Genomic DNA, 19,756 nt, shown 5'->3' on the forward strand with positions numbered 1-19,756 from the left:
ATTCTTTGATGAATAGAAAGTTGAAAAGAACAGCATTTATCTGAAATCTAAAGCTTTTGTAACATTAAACACTACCGTTCAAAAGTTTGGGGTCAGTTAGAATTTTAATTTTATTTTTGGGGGAAAGAAATAAAATAAATCAATACTTTTATTCATCAAGGATGAGTTAAACTGATCAAAAGTTACAGTAAAGACATTTATAATGTTAGAAAATATTCTATTTTAAATAAATGCTGTTCTTTTGAACTTTCTATTCATCAAAGAATTTTGAAAAAAAATTGTACACAACTGTTTTCAACATTGATAATAATAATGAATGTTTCTTGAGCATCAAATCATCATATTAGAATGATTTCTGAAGGATCATGTGACACTGAAAGCTGGAGTAATGATGCTGAAAATTCAGCTTTGATCACAGGAATAAATTACAGTTTAAAATATATTAAAATAGAAAACAGTCATTTTAAATTGTTATAATATTTCACAATATTACTGTTTTTTTAATTGTTTTTTTTTATCAAATAAATGCAGCCTTGGTGAGCAGAAGATACTTCTTTTAAAAACATTAAAAAACCACAAACCTTTTGAACGGTAGTGTGTGTGTATATATATATATATCAAACAGACTTCCAGCGTTTATTTTATTTTATTCCATAGCTGGTGTGTGCAGTTTGCTCTTGTTTAGTAATTTTTTTTTGACTGCAGTCTTTTTCTGATTCCATTGTTTCCTTGGATTTGCTTCTCAGTTCCATGCAATTTTAAGCTTTTCTTGGTTCATTCCATGTTTTATAGGCAACCTCTATCATGCTAATTCAGATTAGCACAGTTGGTTTTAAATTAATCTGGTTTATTTTAGTTCAGGACTCCATAGTCCAGGTGTAACTAATCCTTACCCAATCTGTACTACAGAAAGACAATTTTTAAGACACGATTAACTATTCTAGATTAAGGCCTACTCCTGGCTTAATTTAAACCCTGTCCGGGAAACCGCCCCTAAATGTTCTTAAATTGTCATTTGAAGTAGGGTCAACCATACAAAGAAACAAGGTGTTTATACTATATACTGTATAGAATAATTTTTCTCCACCCAATTTTGTCACTAACGAAACACAATAATAAATAATTTAATGAGAAGGCTTATATTAACCTAGATCTAAATATTTCTAATATATTTTTTGCTATTTTATTAAAAAGTTTTCACAGGCAAATCAACAACAATTACAATTTTAACAATTTTTCAAGTGTAATCTTTCTTTGTAAAAGGCATAAAGTTTATCATACTGATTTCAAAGTTAAGGATTCATTAGTTTGAATATACATTGGAACGTCCTAATGGTGCGTTCACACCGGACGCGAATAGCGCGTCAGGCGCGAGTGATTTCAATGTTAAGTCAATGCAAAGACGCGCTACGCGCGTAAAAAATTCCTGCGGCGTGAATGAGGCGTTTAGCGCAGCGCGGTAGACGCGAATTCGCCTCATTCGCGCGTCAAGTTCGCGCGAATGACGCGAATTGAGCGTCTGGCGCGATAAGCGCGTTACGCGCGAATGATTTTATTAGTGCTATTTGTGCATTCACGCGTTTGACGCGGATTCGCGTCTGCCGCCCGAGTTGAAAAATCTGAACTTCTGCGTCAATTCGCGCCACGTTAACCAATCAGGAGCCTGCTTGCATGCTGCTGTCACGTGGTGAAGTGACAGTTTATAATGTTATTTTATGTTTGGCCTCAATAAATTATTTTGTAATATGACTAAAATGCACAATAAAGCAAATAAAAACATAAAACTCGATTTCAATACTCATTTTGTATTGAATGCTATTTATTCCATATCTATTCTAGATTATATGAAACATTATTAATCTAATGTAAAGACAACAAACACAATTTAGTGTATAAAAACAAACAAAAATCACAGGACAGGTTTCACTTTTGAAGGCTGGCTCCATTTATTATCAAAACAAAAATAAATCACAGATTAGGTGCGGGCGAGGGTGAACCTCGCGCCGGGCTGTACAGCGCGGGCTCGTCAGGCAGCAACCACTCGAGGCCGCGTCCTCACCGTTAGGTCCACCAAACCTACCTCCTGGAGCAAATTGTGAAACTCCTGAAACCCTCCGGAGGGTTTGGTGGACCCGAGTACAGCGACGATGTCCCCTACGCAGCTGTTTCTGCTCTCCAGAGCATATACGAGCAGTATTTCTCTCGATTAATGCTAATGCTCGATAAACAAAAAAAAGATGGCCGCCAACAGGTTTCGAAACTTTCGCCTCTGACGCGCGTGACGCGCGTAAATTTCGCTTCAAACTTTTGATTTTACGCGCGTCAATTTCGCTCTTGACGCGCGAATGCACACAAAGTGGTCAAGCGTATAAATAGACGCGGCAGGCGCGAATTTGACGCGCTATTCGCGTCCGGTGTGAACGCACAGTAAGACGACGTAAGGTGCATGAATCTGATTAAACTTGATGGGTTTAATCGAGCTGATGTGGGCGTTGACAGGTTTGCATGGGTCACCTCTAGGGGTGGAATGGATCGCAGTTGATTCGTGATCCGTACGGATCAGGCCCCACGGTTCGGCACGCATGTGATTCGCGGATTAACTGCTAAATTTAACCATCATAGAGTGAAAGTTTATAATTTGGACGTGTTTTGTCTTGCCAGTTTACACATTTAAACAATTTTAAACGCGATGAAACTAGGCCCTATATTTAATTTCTACAGTGACAGACAGTATTATTTTACACTTAGGCTTGATTATTAATGACCGTACCTGAATACTACTGTTAGACTTTGTAACTTTGTTATTTAGGGAGTTTTCACACCTGAAAGTCCGCACCAAGGTCCGAACTAAAGTTCATGTTTTGATAAATTGTATACATTCAGATAGTTTCAGTTTGGTTTCACATTGCAATTATGCGAGCGCACTAAAGAACTTTACATGACGTACTTGCGTCCTGTCGTCGTCATCTATATGGGCTGCATCTTGACATTGATTGGATGTGCGTCTGGCGTCAGCGTGTTGTCAATTCGGCGGGTAACTTTGACAAGAATGAATGAACAGACGCATATCGTTGCCACTATACTTTTATTATTATGGCATTACTCCCTGCAGCACCAACTATACTCGAGACTAGTTCAAATTCGCCAAATGAACGTCCTCGTTGTGCGAACATTTTATTGTGGCCGGCAGGACGCAGGACAAATGTGTGTATGTGTGTGTGTGTGTGTGTGTGTGTGTGTCGCTGTGGACAGGACTGACAGATCTGCACATAAATATTCTTCTTCAGTTGTTTAGGCTACGCGGGAACCACCGGAACTTCCTGTAAATGGTCTGAAAGTCCGAACCATACAGAAAATGCTTTCACACTAGAGACGAACCAAACCTTTGTTCAGTTTGATCCGGACCGAGACCACCTCTTTTCGTCGGACCAAATTTCGTCTGTTTGGTCCGGACCGTGGTCCGGGGGAGGTTTCACACCTGTAATTTTGATTCGGACCAAAAATCCAGACCAAACAAGGTAGGTGTGAAAGGGCCCTTAGTATTCATCTCTGCTTGTAGTTTGTGTATTTGTTCTTATTTTATTACTGACTGTTCCCTTGTTTTAAATAATGTGTGAACTTTATCAGTTAGGCTAGTAGTTTTTGATGTAGTAGCTATTGAAGAACTTCAAGTAAGTAAGTAATAAGTGAAAGTAATAAATGAAAAGCAAAGTTACACCACTCCCCATATACTATATATATATATATATATATATATATATATATTCTATATACAGAGAACAATAGACATCTCTTTTCATACAGAATAAATAAACAGAGAATATTTGTTTTCGTGTTGAATTAGATAATTTAAAAGTAGACACTTAAATGTTTATAAAATATTGCTCATGTCTGTGTGACAAAAAAACGGAGAGGCAGAAAGCACACCCTGTTTATTTCTTTATTTTACAAAAGCACAATGTTTTGTTTTGATTGTAAGTGGACACATACAAAAGAAGACCTTTAACAGTTTCATTTTTAACATTTATTTTATCTGTATAACCATAAATGACAGAGTATTTAAAGTCTGTTTTGCTACCGTGTGAATAAAATCCAGCAAAACGTGCCGGCTGCTGTCACTACTAGCCGTTTGTCTGCTGTCTGTTAGCGTCACGTCACCTCAGCTAATACCGCCTCTTTGCCCATTTCCGTTTATCCGGGTGTGACGCGCTGCCAAGATGGGGACGACCGGCTCCACCCACTTTGGGCTTAAAAAATGCCCTTTAGAAACACTACGGGTGACGTCACGGACACTACGTCCATATTTTTTTACAGTCTATGGTTTTGACACAGCTCATCCTCAGGGAATAAAATGAAATTAAGGCATTATGATTTAAAGTACAATGTATCAATTTATGTAAATGTTTATGCTATATTTAAATATACTTTCATTGTTAATTCATGAAATGTTTGAAAAAATGTATATGCGGAAATTAACATTAACCTATATTAACATAAATGAACTGAACCTTATTGTAAAGTGTTACTAATTACACCAACAGTAACAAATAAGAAAAGACTGTGTATGTGAGAGAGTATAACATGTAAAACTTTATGTTCAGTTACGAGTCATTTAGAATTTTTTAGTTAATGATGAACTAATCATTCACAAAACATGTTTATTAATAATTAATAAGTGATATGCCAACATTTTATGAATGTTTTGTTGATTATGCAATGATTAATAAGTGATATGCTAAAATTTTATGAATGTTTTGTTAATAAGTAATTTATAAATTATTAGTTAATGATAAACTAATCCAGGGTATTTTCCTGGATTGAAAACTTTTTGCCGGTTGGCAAAATGAATTTGTGTCCAACCAAAGCCTTATTTGATCAGTTATTGTGATTCATGAGTATAGATGCATCGATGTTATTGCCCAATAATCAGTATCGGCTGATTAAAGCAATTAATTTCACTATCGCCCATCATCCGATTGTTTAAAAACAGCCAATGATCAGTGCCAATTATATCCTGTCAATCAAAAGGGTGCAGAAAAATGTTTCAGAATGCAACTCATACTGTGTGTGAAGAAAATCTCTCTTGTGTTGAATTAGGGAAAGTTAACGCGACAATAATGCAAATTTAATGAAGGCTTTATGTCTATGAATCACCCGTAGTTCAAGCCAGGGTTGCCAGATCAGTGTTTTTTCCCTACATCAAATTTTATTTGCAAGAGTGGTTAGTAAGATTTAGCCTTAATAATCCACAGTAGAATATTACCTAAAAATCATTTAGTTTAGACTGGAGTGAGTTGAAACCAGAACAAAGTAAAAAGCAATTTGTTGTTAGATTGCTGCTAATTTTATTCAATTGTATATGGTAGAACATTTGACTATTAGTTAAAATAAACTTTTTAATGCTACTTTTAAATATATATATATATATATATATATATATATAATTATATAAATTATATTTATGTAATTATATTATAAATAATATATATAAAAATAATTATCAAGTCTAGCAAAGAAGGATCTTAACTTACAAAGCTATGAAAGCCAGTGGAAAAATCACAGCTTTTTTGCAAAGAGGGCAAGAAACAATGACAGTGAGAGTGACGGGTAATAAATATAGCGTCAGTCTTGGGCTCACAGATCATGTGGGTAATGTACTTTTTACTGTGTGGATGACCATGTCTGTCAGCCACCAGTGAAGACCATTTTTGAATGGAAAACATTGTAATCATTTACAAAACATGACTATATCTTCATAAATGATTAATAAGTGTTATGCTAACGATTTACAAAATTTGTTATGCAAGTTCTCTTAATTTTTTTTGTAAATCATTAGTAGATGGTGAATAAGTTATTAGTTGGTATACTATTAATCACTTAATGAAAAAACATTAGTAGATGATCAGTATATAATTTATTGATGTATCTTGACGTTGTAAGCTGGTCTATGTTCAAAAGCACAAATATAAGATGCAAGCAGTGCCACTACCTAATAAGCGATATAAGTGTTTGCATAGGGCCCTCATGGCCACCAGGGGGCCCCATACCAGACGTTCAGACAGAAATGCATGGTAATAATAATTTTGATAAAGTTTCTTGTGCCAGTCGTGTGCGTTGTTTGAAAATGAAGAGGAGGCGGCGACACTATCAATCTGGTGCAGAGAAGAGGAAAATAGGGAAAAAGTGAGCAAGATAAGGGTAAGTGATACATTTTTAAAAAGATATCGTTAAAATGGCGGTTTTCTGCATCGTTTTTAATTCGCCATTTGCGAGCGTGTTGTAAAAGACTTGTATACATATTCACATAATTTGTAACAGGTAAAAAAAGATCTACAAATGATAGTTAACACATTTACAAGTGCTGAATAGTTACACTTCAGATTAGTGCATGCAGAAAGCTTTGTTTATGATTTATTCATGCATTTACACATAATCTATAACAAGTGTTGAACACATTGTAGTTTGTACTGCAATGTAAGTGCTGACTAGGGAGGATAGAGACAGCTGTCTTCTCTGACACACATGGAGTCTTTAACCCCTGTGCACCTGCATGTGGGCTTAGGTAAAACACGTTCACATTATCGCTAGATCCCACACACTCCAACCAGAACACAAGTCTGTGCTGACGAGTGAAAGGATTTAACATAACCCACTGGAATCTTTTGACTATAAGTCATGCTTTTGAACACAGACCAGCTTACAACTTCACATCAATAAATTATACACTAATGATTTACTAATGGTTTGTTCATCATTAACCATTGTTAATTGAGATAACTTTACTAAAACAATTTGGTAACACTTTATAATAAGTATACAGTAATAACATACTTACAAATTATTAACAAACTATAGTTTATTCATAGTTTATATATTTTAGTCTCTACATGGTTAATATATTAATAGGCTATGTACAGATAGTGACTTCTCTATTCATTGTCACTGTAATTAACACAATTATTATTGTTTAATTAGCTCGTAGTAAAGGAATTGTTAATTGGTAATTAAGAGTAAATAGTTCTCACTTTGGATTAGGTCATGAAAAATGGGAAAATGCCATTAATTAAGTGCTTTAAACTAGCATTTATTTAACATTAATGGCATTCATTATGCCATTAAAATGTTTACAAATACATTAAATACAAACACACAATGGCATATGTGGTATATACATATACACACACACACACACACACACATTATATATATATATATATATATATAAAGTATGAATAAACTATAAACTAATAGTTTGCAAATTATTTGTAAGTACTTTTTTGCTGAATACTTATAAAAATTTTACCAAATTGTTTTAGTATCATTATCTTAATAAAAATGGTTAATCATGAACAAATGACGAACAAACCATCAGTAAATCCTCAGTATATACTTTATTGATGTATCATGAAGTTGTAAGCTGGTCTGTTCAAAATTAACCATATACTAATGATCTGTTTATTTCATGATTTACAATTTTTTAAGATAACTTACAACACATTTGTAAATTGTTGTACATATTAATTGTCACGTATTAATAATTTATGAATGAATAGTCATGTTTTGTAAATGATTAGTTCATTAACTAATTGTGACTTAATTTGGATAACATCCGAATACATCAGTGTAAAATAAATTCAGTACAGATACTATAATGATAACGATTTTGATTGTACTTTAAAAACATACTTTACATTTTAAATAACTTTTCCAATATTACAGCAATATTTTTCACATTACAGAAAGCAACTAGGAATTTAAACATTTAAAGGCTACAATTTCTTAATGCAAACATTATTCTTTTTTGATGTGAAGTATGATCCAGTCATTTCACCCTTGGTGAATGCAGATATTTTGTAATGATTAATTTATGTCATTTTACTACATATTATAAACATGTGGTTGTTTTTAGTTTATTAAACAGTTTCATTCAGTATTTATGAAATATGATCCTTAAAACATTTTTCCTGTCAATTACAACACTGAGCAACTAAAAATCAAAAAGAAAAAGCATTGCTTTGCATTACCTTCATCTGTGCTTCTGAGATGAGTTGGATCTTCTCCTGCAGGGAGCACAGTGTTTGTGTGTGGCTGAGATAGAAAAACCAGGGTCAAGAGAGTAAGGAAAAAATAAACATTTGTAGCAGAGGTCAAAAGTCATGCTAATTTGCCTAATTGTGAAGAACAATAACATATAGATAGATAGATAGATAGATAGATAGATAGATAGATAGATAGATAGATAGATAGATAGATAGATAGATAGATAGATAGATAGATAGATAGATAGATAGTAATACCTGTATTCTTTGATTCTCTGTCTCCATGATCCAGCTGGCTCGAACAAGGGATAACGAACAAATGACAAGCAACTCAATCAAAGGAGCAAAAGCATCATGTGACATCCATTGGACACATGTCTAAGTAAATCAAACAGACCCCCCTTAGTCTCCATTAATAGCCTGCTCAGTGGTCATGAAGTACAATGGGTCAAGTTATTGACCCTTTGGTGAGCTGAGACGACAAAGGGCCTAAACAGCTGAGAATGAACCGCCTCCGTCTCAGGGAAGAGTGTGGATAGGAATGTTCCACCTCGTCATAGCAAGAGATGGACCTGGCAGCTAAAGGAAAAGAGACAGGATGTGAAGGTTCTCCAGATCTCCTGTTAATCCAGTGTAAAGGACTTAATTAGGCACTTGTGCTAAACATTAAAATCCTGTAAGCAACATGCCACAAATAATTTCACCTTTTTTCAAAACTCAAAACCTTGAAAAAACATCTGCTTGACCCAACACTGAGATGCTAACCAGAAATAATCACTTGTAATGAATGGGTCCAACTGGCTTTATGATGTTAAGACCTTCAAGACCTGTTAATAAGAAAAACAAACAGTCGGGATAACCTTATACATCCCTAAATATTGGTACTATACAAATATGTATTGATTATTAGGATTATAGGACGTTATCTGATTTATACGTAAAGTTGTTTGCCACATTTTGATATACACAAGTTGGAAACAGCAGTTTAAGCAGGTTAAGAACATTTACTTTTAGCTGCATGACATAAAACCAAAATCGAGATATGGCTTAGTGCAATTATTCACAAATGCTGTGATTTAATTGTTCTCACACACAAGCAGCTGATTATCCACCAGTGTTTGTATTTGTGTTAGCGTTGTAATTATACAGTTGTAATATAAAAAAAAAAAGATTATTATTTTTATATTCTTTATTTTTATTTCACAGAGAAATGTTACAATAGATATTTTGTTTTTATTCAGTAATTTTAACATTTTTATTTAGTAATAATTATTATTATTATTATTACTTTATAGCCATAATGATATATAAGCAAAAAATTTTGCCTACAGGTCTACAAACAAGCACAGCAAACCTTTTTTTTTTTTCCAATTTGATTTTTTCCCTAAATCGTACCACCTTATTTAATCTTATTTATTTTTTGCTTTACTTTAGTTTCACTTGTTAATGATTAAATCTTTGTATTATGTCTGCCACGTTTATATAATTTATAATTAGTAGGTTTGCAAGTCAGGAAACCTTGTGGATAATAAAATAAAATAAAAGGTTTAAAACAATACTTTGCTGTGACCTTCAAAGCCTAGCGTGACAATTGGGTCAAGTGAACACCATAGAAGTGTGCTATGAATGTGATATTTTAGGATCCTGACAACTGACTAAAATAACAGGAGTGTATATAATTCACAAGTATGCATGTTCTAACATCATTAGATACTGATGATGTTGAAAGGATCACATGTTGATCTTAATCCTTACATTAAAAGATCCCAAGGTTCCTAATAAAAGATGCAGCACTAGCAAAACTTCACACCACAACATTTGCAGCACTGAGAACAGCTGCTGGAGCCTCTCACACAGCAGAGGCCCACGCATACAGCTGTCCTCAGCAGTGACTGTAAAGAAGCTGAGAAAAATGCAGTAAGGTTATCTTTGTACTCAAGGATAGAGGAAAAACAATGGGATGTCATCAAGAAGAGCAAGAGGTTCCCCACGACCTTGCCTCCCAGCAAAGAAGACCAGCTGTTGACTGTCTATCACCTCAATCTATAGACAGACCTGAATTATTTGTCACATCTTCTTTTATGCCTCCAACTAACATGACTGTCTAGAGCAATGACATATTAAAACGTCTACAATGTGTGCAAAAGTTAAACGTGATATCTCACAAAAAGTGTGCAGCCATTACTTTGACAAAAGGTTGGTTTGTCTTTAGCTGACAGAGGTACTTTAGATAAAAGGAATTGATTAACGTCTTATATAAGAGAATAAAGTCCCTAAGTAGTAACTGAACAAACTTTAAAATCTGTGTCAATGCATTAAGCTTTAATATTAATTGGATGCATTGCATGTCAGCTCTTTGCAAAGCTTGTCTTTCTGAGAGAGAAAAAAACAAAACAATGGTGAGGCTGAGCAAGACAAAAAGAATTCTTGTATCATACGATGACAGATCCACGTTTCTCAGAACTCAATGAGGAAGGGATCCAAAATAGCCAACTGTTGTTCTTGTTGACCTGAGACAACGTTGTAAAAGGAGCTCCAGATTAGGATGGTGTTGAAGAATCTTTTAGGCAACATGGGTGTTCTTTTGTCCTTCCTCCCAGAAGCCTATTGTTACATCACACCATATATGTCAACTGCGTAGGACATCCTGTGCCATCCAATCATTTGAAGGTTTATTTAGCGGGACAAGGGTGGGGCATCCACGACAAACCACCATTTTGGGATCAGTGACTCCCTTTAAAAAGGTAGCATCAACTCTGGAGTGACACAACACACAGGACATCCCAAGGTAAGAACCAAAGAACCTCCAAACAAAAAGACCAAGGAAGATCTCCTGGACCTCACAAACACTTCTTCCAAAGCTGAAACAATAAGATCATTCCATTACTAGTTTAGGTGTAGGGATTTTTTTCTGATCAGTAGCAAGCAAAATCACATCAGTGATCTCAAACGCTAATGACTCTTTTGTTTTGTCCTTAGCCTAACACCAGCTCTGCAGTTTTAGGGTACAGAGTTTGGAAAACACAAGGTGAGAAGTTTTGCATCTACCTGAAAAATATGTCTACAGTACTGAAATGCATTTGATTATCATTTCTGTAACTGGGATGCCAATTGCATGTTGTGACACTTGTTGTGAGTGTTTTTGTCAAAGAAGGACATTATATTTATGAGGCTGTATACTTCTAGATTTCAAAATGGGTGACGCCGTAATGGCAGAGTTCGGGGCAGCTGCTTCCTTCTTACGAAAGTCAGACAAGGAGCGTCTGGAGGCCCAAACTCGCCCCTTCGACATGAAGAAAGAATGCTTTGTGCCCGATCCTGAGGTTGAGTACGTCAAAGCCTCCATCATCAGTAGAGATGGTGACAAAGTCACTGTTGATACTGAATTTGGAAAGGTAAGGGTGCCTTGGTTATCAGTTAGCCAAAGGTTTAGGATATTATCAATCATATAAAGCTATTAAAAACATTAATTCGTTTTCTCTGTTCAACAGACAGTGACTGTGAAGGACACTGATATTCACCCTCAGAACCCCCCGAAGTACGATAAAATTGAGGACATGGCGATGTTCACCTTCCTGCACGAGCCCGCTGTGCTGTTTAACCTCAAAGAGCGTTACGCAGCCTGGATGATCTACGTGAGTGATGAACATTGAGTATTAATGAATTTACTGTCAGTAAATACGTGTGTAACTGTACTGAACCTATCGTTCTGTCACATTACAGACCTATTCAGGGCTGTTCTGTGTCACTGTCAACCCATACAAGTGGCTGCCAGTGTACGATGCCTCTGTGGTCAAAGCCTACAGAGGCAAGAAAAGGACTGAAGCTCCTCCTCACATCTTCTCCATCTCTGACAATGCATATCAGTACATGCTGTCAGGTCAGAACTGTATTTCACATCTAATTAACTAAACAAAATAAACAAAATAATATTATTATACATAAAACTTTTTTCTTTGTGAATTTCACCCAACAGACAGAGAGAACCAGTCTGTCCTGATCACGTAAGTCATTTCAGACTAATTTCTGTAAGATTAAATTGGCTTAACATGTTTAAGTGATGAAAATGTCTATCCTTTAAATCCACAGTGGAGAATCCGGTGCTGGAAAGACTGTGAACACCAAGAGAGTAATCCAGTATTTTGCCAGCATTGCTGCTGTATCTGGGAAAAAGGATGCAGCTTCTGAGAAAAAGGTGAACATAGCCACAAAAATACCCGTACTGAAATATCTGTAACTACCTGTACTAAAATATGAATATAAATTGATTTCATATTTATTTTTGTATTAAAAAAATTCACAAAACAAAATATATTGTAGGTAGCCTGCATTTATTGTTTAATTGAGGATTTTGTGATGGAATTGTTGTTTATAGGGTACCCTGGAGGATCAAATCATCCAGGCCAATCCTGCCCTGGAGGCCTTTGGCAATGCCAAGACCATCAGGAATGACAATTCCTCCCGATTCGTAAGTACCACCTTTATAATACCACCTTTAGAAGAATGTATCGTGAACAAATAGTGTATACTGAATTTAATTAACATTAATCAATATCTGATTTTAATCTTCTAACTAAACAGGGTAAATTCATCCGAATTCACTTTGGTGTGAGTGGAAAATTGTCTTCCGCAGATATTGAGACTTGTGAGTATGCTTTATTTTATTCCGACTATGATTGAACAACTATAATACATACATATGCATTCAACACAGCAATCATTTTATGAATGTTTCATAATTTAGATCTGCTGGAGAAGTCTCGTGTCACTTATCAGCTCAAGGCTGAGAGAGACTACCACATCTTCTATCAGATTCTGTCTCAGAAGAAACCAGAACTGCTGGGTAAGTTTTCATGTGGAATTAGATGTTATTTTTATATACATACCAAATGTGTCTGTCTACATACTGTATCTAACTGTGATGCCCACTCATTACAGAGATGCTGCTCATCACAAACAACCCCTATGACTACTCTTACATCTCCCAAGGAGAAACACAAGTGGCATCTATTGATGATGCTGAAGAGCTGCTTGCCACTGATGTAAGTGACATATTCCTATATACAAAACAAAATATACAGAAATTAGAACCGCTGAAAAGTACCACAAAATGTAAAAGTAGACTGATCTTTTTGCTTTGTCATGCTATTTTTAAACTACAGGAAGCCTTCGATGTCCTGGGCTTCACTCCAGATGAAAAGTCAGGCATCTACAAGCTGACTGGTGCTGTCATGCACTACGGCAACATGAAGTTCAAGCAGAAGCAAAGAGAGGAACAGGCTGAGGCTGATGGGACTGAAGGCAAGTAATATTAATTATTACCACACTACCAATGGTGACTTTTTGATAAGTGCTTCTAAATTTAAAACAAACCTTTTTGTCTTCACAAGATGCTGACAAAGTTGCATATCTGATGGGCCTGAACTCTGCTGATCTCATCAAGGGTTTGTGCCACCCAAGAGTCAAAGTTGGAAATGAGTGGGTCACCAAGGGACAGAGTGTCCAGCAGGTGAAGAAACTTCATATCATGAAAAAATCTATAGCTTTGCAATCATGTTACAGAATTATGAAATACATTATGAATCCCTTTTTTAATGTACGTTCACTCTTTTCAGGTGTACTACTCTATTGGTGCTCTGGCAAAGTCAGTGTACGAGAAGATGTTCCTCTGGATGGTTGTGAGAATCAACCAATCCCTGGACACCAAACAGCCTCGCCAGTACTTCATTGGTGTGCTGGACATTGCTGGATTTGAGATTTTTGATGTAAGCTGAAATCAACTTATTATTGTTATTTAAGAACAAATCCAAGAAGAAGTGCAACCTGTTTGACCACTGTGATTATACAATATATTCCACCTGCAGTTCAACACCTTTGAGCAGCTGTGCATCAACTTCACTAATGAGAAGTTGCAACAGTTCTTCAACCACCACATGTTTGTGCTGGAGCAAGAGGAATACAAGAAGGAGGGCATTGAGTGGGAGTTTATTGACTTTGGCATGGACTTGGCAGCATGCATTGAGCTTATTGAGAAGGTAAGTTTATGTGCAGAAATATTATAAACATTATTATGTGTACTTCCTTTAAAATACTGCTGCATTTTTGTGTGTTCTGTGTCTGTTTTGTGTGTTCTCTTTTTCATATTATTTACACTATATTTTGGTCTCTGCAGCCCATGGGTATCATGTCCATCCTTGAAGAGGAGTGCATGTTCCCAAAAGCCAGTGATGCAACATTTAAAGCTAAGCTTTATGACAACCATTTGGGGAAAAATCCTTCTTTCCAGAAGCCTAGGATTGTCAAGGGTAGACCAGAGGCCCATTTTGCCCTCGGTCACTATGCTGGCACTGTTGACTACAATATTTCAAACTGGCTGGTGAAGAACAAGGACCCTCTCAATGAGACTGTGGTCGGACTTTTCCAAAAGTCTACCGTGAAGCTGTTGTCTGTTCTGTTTGCTGGATATGCTGGGGCTGACTCAAGTGTGTACTGATCTTCAGTATAGATTATTCAGTATATATACTGTATTTTGTTTTGGGTGTGAACTATGATGTGTCAGAATGATATAAGCTTATTTTACATTTCCTATTGGTTTTAGCACAAGACTCCAAGGGAGGTAAAGGTGCTAAAAAGAAGGGTTCTTCTTTCCAAACTGTGTCAGCCCTCCATAGGGTATGGAATATTACAACAAATGATAAAAAAATAAAAATAAATGTGTTCACTACAAAATAATACAAAATTGCTTACCTTACAAAGTTATGGTTTGTTTTTTGACCATAGGAGAACTTGAACAAGCTGATGACCAACTTGAGGTCAACTCACCCTCACTTTGTGCGCTGCCTCATCCCCAATGAGACTAAGACTCCTGGGGCGATGGAGAATCCTCTGGTCATGCACCAGCTGCGCTGTAACGGTGTGCTGGAGGGCATCAGGATCTGCAGAAAGGGATTCCCCAACAGGGTCCTGTATGGGGATTTCAAACAACGGTTAGTATGAAACCAAATGGCTTTCATGTCTTACTCCAAGTTATTGCAAGTTGCATCATTTCAACTGTTTGCAAATGTAATCATTTGCTAGAAATAAAAATAAATACATATTAATAACTGTTAATGTGTGTGTTTTTTGGAAGATACCGCATCCTAAATCCTGCTGCTATCCCTGAGGGACAGTTCATTGATAACAAGAAGGGTGCAGAAAAACTTCTGGGCTCTCTGGACATTGATCACACCCAGTACAAGTTAGGACATACAAAGGTATTTTTATATTAACATTATTTTTGTCCAAGGCCACTTTTCCATTGTCACCCTTTTTGACACAATATTCTTTACTATTCAGGTGTTTTTTAAGGCTGGTCTTCTGGGTACTCTTGAAGAGATGCGAGATGACCGTCTTGCACTTATTATAACTGGAATTCAGTCCAAGGCTCGTGGTTTTCTATCAAGAGTTGAGTTCCAGAAAATTGTGGAAAGAAGGTTAGATTTAAGCTCTTCAGTCTTTAACATATTCTCCAAGTTACATTTAAAATGCAAAACTGAAAATTCTTATTTAATATCTATAGAGATGCTCTGTTGGTGATACAGTGGAATGTACGTGCTTTCATGGGTGTCAAGAATTGGCCCTGGATGAAGCTCTACTTCAAGATCAAGCCTCTGTTGAAAAGTGCAGAGACTGAGAAAGAAATGGCCAACATGAAGGAGGAATTCACCAAGTTGAAGGAGGCTTATGCCAAATCTGAAGCCCGCAGAAAGGAGCTTGAGGAAAAGATGGTTTCTCTTCTCCAAGAGAAGAACGACCTGCAGCTTTCAGTGCAGTCTGTAAGTCCATATGAAATAAAAAATGATTTTCACTTTTTTGACAAAAAAAAAAAATTATTCATAATTATTATTTTATTGTTTTACTTTGATAGGAGCAAGATAATCTAACAGATGCTGAGGAGAGATGTGAGGGTCTGATCAAGAGCAAGATCCAGCTTGAGGCCAAAGTCAAGGAGCTGACTGAGAGACTGGAGGATGAAGAGGAGATGAATGCAGAGTTGGTTGCAAAGAAACGAAAGCTGGAGGATGAATGCTCTGAGCTCAAGAAGGACATTGATGATCTTGAGCTCACTCTGGCCAAAGTAGAGAAAGAGAAACATGCCACTGAAAACAAGGTTGGCTGTAATACCTCTTATAGCTTTTTCAGCATTATACGTATATGGTGTGTTTGGAGTGTTTATTGATCTAATGGCCTTTTTGCTTAGGTTAAAAACCTCACTGAGGAAATGTCAGCACTGGATGAAATCATCGCTAAACTGACTAAGGAGAAGAAAGCTCTCCAGGAGGCCCATCAGCAAACACTGGATGACCTCCAGAGTGAGGAAGACAAAGTCAACACACTCACTAAAGCCAAAGCCAAGCTGGAGCAACAAGTGGATGATGTGAGTACAATAAAATCTCACCATAAATATATTGGCAAAATGTTACTTTATATATAGATATGTGTGATATGTTTTGCAAAATAATGTAAATTAATTGTATTTTATATAACAAGCTTGAGGGATCATTGGAGCAAGAAAAGAAACTGCGCATGGACCTTGAGAGGGCGAAGAGAAAGCTGGAGGGTGATTTAAAATTGACCCAGGAGAGCATTATGGACTTGGAAAATGATAAACAGCAAATGGAGGAGAAGCTGAAGAAGTAAGAACATGTCAAACATTTTATTCTGATAAAACAAAAACAATAAGATTTAATCTAATCAAACTTTGTGATATCACCTTAAAGGAAGGACTTTGAAGTTGGCCAGCTCAACAGCAAAATTGAGGATGAACAAGCTCTTGGTGCCCAGCTCCAGAAGAAACTGAAGGAACTGCAGGTATGTTTAAACCAAAGTTAAATCATGTAAAATAATAATTAAAATTTACTATGACTCATATTAGGCTTGCTGCAATTGTTGATGTTACCAGTTTTACACGGTTTCAGCCGCACACCGATGTTAGAGTACAAAAATCTTTTAGTTCAGTTAGAGAATAGACACTACAATTAAAAACAATTTACTCCATTTCTAGGCTCGTATTGAAGAGCTTGAGGAAGAGCTGGAGGCTGAGAGAGCTGCTCGTGCTAAAGTTGAGAAACAGAGAGCTGATCTGTCCAGAGAACTGGAGGAGATCAGTGAGAGGTTGGAGGAGGCTGGTGGAGCCACTGCTGCCCAGATTGAGATGAACAAGAAACGTGAAGCTGAGTTCCAGAAACTGCGCAGAGACCTTGAAGAGTCCACTCTGCATCATGAGTCCACTGCGGCTACACTGAGGAAGAAACATGCAGACAGTGTGGCTGATCTGGGGGAGCAGATTGACAACCTCCAGAGAGTGAAGCAGAAGCTGGAGAAAGAGAAGAGTGAACTGAAGTTAGAGCTTGATGATGTGGTCTCCAACATGGAACAAATTGTCAAGTCAAAGGTTTGTGGCCAAACAGAAATGTATATCACTAAGGATTATGTGAAACTACAATTTAAAATCAATATAATTTACTTACTCAATATATTTTTACATTAGAGCAACCTGGAGAAAATGTGCAGAACTCTGGAAGACCAGATGAGTGAGTACAGAACCAAGTCTGAGGAAGGTCAGCGCACTATCAATGATTTCACCATGCAAAAAGCCAAGCTGCAAACTGAGAATGGTAAGGTCACAAAATATAGTAATTTTTACTGAATAAGTTTTAGCTTTGAAATGAAGATTTGTCATAACTTCAACAAACATATTTTTCCTGGCATTTCAGGTGAACTGTTCAGACAGCTTGAGGAGAAAGACTCCCTGGTGTCTCAGTTGACCAGGGGCAAGCAGTCCTACACTCAGCAAATTGAAGATCTCAAGAGACAGCTTGAAGAAGAAATCAAGGTTTGTTTTGCGATCCATGTTTTTTTAGAAGTTGCATATTTTTTTGTTAAACACCAGGTCATCAGAAATCACGTCCAAGCAACTGACTTTTTTTTTCTTTCAGGCTAAGAATGCCCTGGCCCATGCAGTTCAGTCTGCTCGTCATGATGCTGATCTGCTGAGGGAGCAATATGAGGAGGAGCAAGAAGCCAAGGCTGAGCTACAGCGTAGTATGTCCAAGGCAAACACTGAAGTGGCTCAGTGGAGAACCAAGTATGAAACTGATGCCATCCAGAGGACTGAGGAGCTGGAGGAAGCTAAGTAAGAACCAGGGAATATACTATTTTGTTTTCAGATGTTTGTTTACAAATTCCTCTTTGTGTTTTATTATTTCTAATCCGTCATTAAAATCTCCTTGCTGACACAATTAGAAAGAAATTGGCTCAGCGTCTCCAAGATGCAGAAGAAGCTGTGGAAGCTGTTAATGCTAAATGCTCCTCTCTGGAGAAGACCAAGCACAGGCTGCAGAATGAGATTGAAGATCTCATGGTGGATGTGGAGAGATCCAATGCTGCTGCTGCTGCTCTGGACAAGAAGCAAAGAAACTTTGACAAGGTAATACACAGATTTAATATTTGAATATGTATTACTTTTGCCTTTTTTGGTAATTTTATCAGTACTTAATTAAGCACCTTAATAATGCCTAATCAGGTTTTGGCTGAGTGGAAGCAGAAGTTTGAGGAGTCTCAGACTGAACTAGAAAGTGCCCAGAAGGAGTCTAGATCTCTGAGCACTGAACTCTTCAAACTGAAGAACTCTTACGAAGAAGTCCTGGATCATCTTGAGACCATGAAGAGAGAGAACAAGAACCTTCAAGGTAACTAGATTTTGGTTAAGAGTTAACAGATGTTATATTCAGTATATTTTTCCTTGACAATTATTTTTCTGTTTAAAAGAGGAAATTTCTGACCTCACTGAGCAACTTGGAGAGTCAGGAAAAAGCATCCATGAGTTGGAGAAAATTAGGAAGCAGCTGGAGCAGGAAAAAGCAGAAATCCAGACAGCCTTGGAAGAAGCTGAGGTAACCCTAAATAAGCATTTATTTGTTGTTCACATAAGGCTGATTTTTGACAAAAGACTTTAAAAAATTCTTTCACATTAAAAGGGTTCCCTTGAACATGAGGAAGGAAAGATTTTGAGAGCTCAACTGGAGTTCAATCAAGTAAAGGCTGATATTGAACGTAAGCTGACAGAGAAAGATGAAGAGATGGAGCAGGCCAAGAGGAACCAGCAGAGAACAGTGGATACCCTGCAAAGCTCACTGGAATCAGAGACTCGCAGCAGGAATGAAGCTCTCAGGCTGAAGAAGAAGATGGAGGGAGACCTCAATGAGATGGAGATTCAGCTCAGCCAGGCTAACAGACAGGCATCAGAAGCCCAGAAGCAACTCAAGGGTCTTCATGGACATCTCAAAGTATGACGAATCTTCAAATCAAGATTCTATGATGCTTAGGTGAAATCCAACATAGTTCTTCAGTCTTTTTATGTAAAACTTGTACTTTACAGGATGCCCAACTGCAGCTGGATGACGCTCTCCGTGGCAATGATGATTTCAAAGAGAACATCGCCATTGTGGAGAGACGCAACAATCTGCTGCAGGCTGAACTGGATGAGCTGAGATCCATGGTGGAACAAACTGAGAGAGGAAGGAAACTGGCTGAGCAGGAACTGCTGGATGTCAGTGAGAGAGTTCAGCTCCTGCATTCTCAGGTAATAGGTTTAAAATATTTACTCATGTGTTCAGTTTACTCAATTACCATTACTTTCACCAGTGAACTTTGATCTTAAATGGTATAAACTATTT

At 36.9% G+C, this 19,756-nt stretch overlaps 1 protein-coding gene across 3 annotated transcripts in view; it reads left to right on the forward strand.

The window, feature by feature from the left end:
* The window catches only part of LOC311075863 (myosin-7-like), a gene marked incomplete at its 5' end in the record, with an annotated part of 135,647 nt that overhangs the window by 112,169 nt on the left and 3,722 nt on the right, over positions 1-19,756 (forward strand). Inside the window, 32 exons of one of the 3 annotated variants that reach the window (XM_084103517.1) lie at positions 11,234-11,434; positions 11,531-11,674; positions 11,763-11,919; positions 12,016-12,043; positions 12,129-12,234; positions 12,415-12,507; positions 12,621-12,684; positions 12,784-12,882; positions 12,978-13,081; positions 13,202-13,340; positions 13,430-13,548; positions 13,655-13,804; positions 13,904-14,074; positions 14,212-14,521; positions 14,638-14,711; positions 14,820-15,025; positions 15,169-15,292; positions 15,375-15,511; positions 15,598-15,853; positions 15,946-16,188; positions 16,279-16,455; positions 16,569-16,714; positions 16,799-16,889; positions 17,083-17,472; positions 17,569-17,695; positions 17,795-17,913; positions 18,017-18,213; positions 18,324-18,507; positions 18,604-18,769; positions 18,849-18,973; positions 19,058-19,366; positions 19,459-19,662. In XM_084103517.1, coding sequence (XP_083959643.1) covers positions 11,234-11,434; positions 11,531-11,674; positions 11,763-11,919; positions 12,016-12,043; positions 12,129-12,234; positions 12,415-12,507; positions 12,621-12,684; positions 12,784-12,882; positions 12,978-13,081; positions 13,202-13,340; positions 13,430-13,548; positions 13,655-13,804; positions 13,904-14,074; positions 14,212-14,521; positions 14,638-14,711; positions 14,820-15,025; positions 15,169-15,292; positions 15,375-15,511; positions 15,598-15,853; positions 15,946-16,188; positions 16,279-16,455; positions 16,569-16,714; positions 16,799-16,889; positions 17,083-17,472; positions 17,569-17,695; positions 17,795-17,913; positions 18,017-18,213; positions 18,324-18,507; positions 18,604-18,769; positions 18,849-18,973; positions 19,058-19,366; positions 19,459-19,662 — 5,160 coding nt within the window. Of the gene's footprint in view, positions 1-11,233; positions 11,435-11,530; positions 11,675-11,762; positions 11,920-12,015; positions 12,044-12,128; positions 12,235-12,414; positions 12,508-12,620; positions 12,685-12,783; positions 12,883-12,977; positions 13,082-13,201; positions 13,341-13,429; positions 13,549-13,654; positions 13,805-13,903; positions 14,075-14,211; positions 14,522-14,637; positions 14,712-14,819; positions 15,026-15,168; positions 15,293-15,374; positions 15,512-15,597; positions 15,854-15,945; positions 16,189-16,278; positions 16,456-16,568; positions 16,715-16,798; positions 16,890-17,082; positions 17,473-17,568; positions 17,696-17,794; positions 17,914-18,016; positions 18,214-18,323; positions 18,508-18,603; positions 18,770-18,848; positions 18,974-19,057; positions 19,367-19,458; positions 19,663-19,756 lie in introns of those variants that run through there. The other 2 variants (XM_084103519.1, XM_084103518.1) reach the window with 2 other exon arrangements.

The sequence above is a fragment of the Abramis brama genome (genome assembly GCF_963993115.1).
Source record: "Abramis brama genome assembly, chromosome: 24".
In the NCBI taxonomy this organism is placed as follows: domain Eukaryota; kingdom Metazoa; phylum Chordata; class Actinopteri; order Cypriniformes; family Leuciscidae; genus Abramis; species Abramis brama.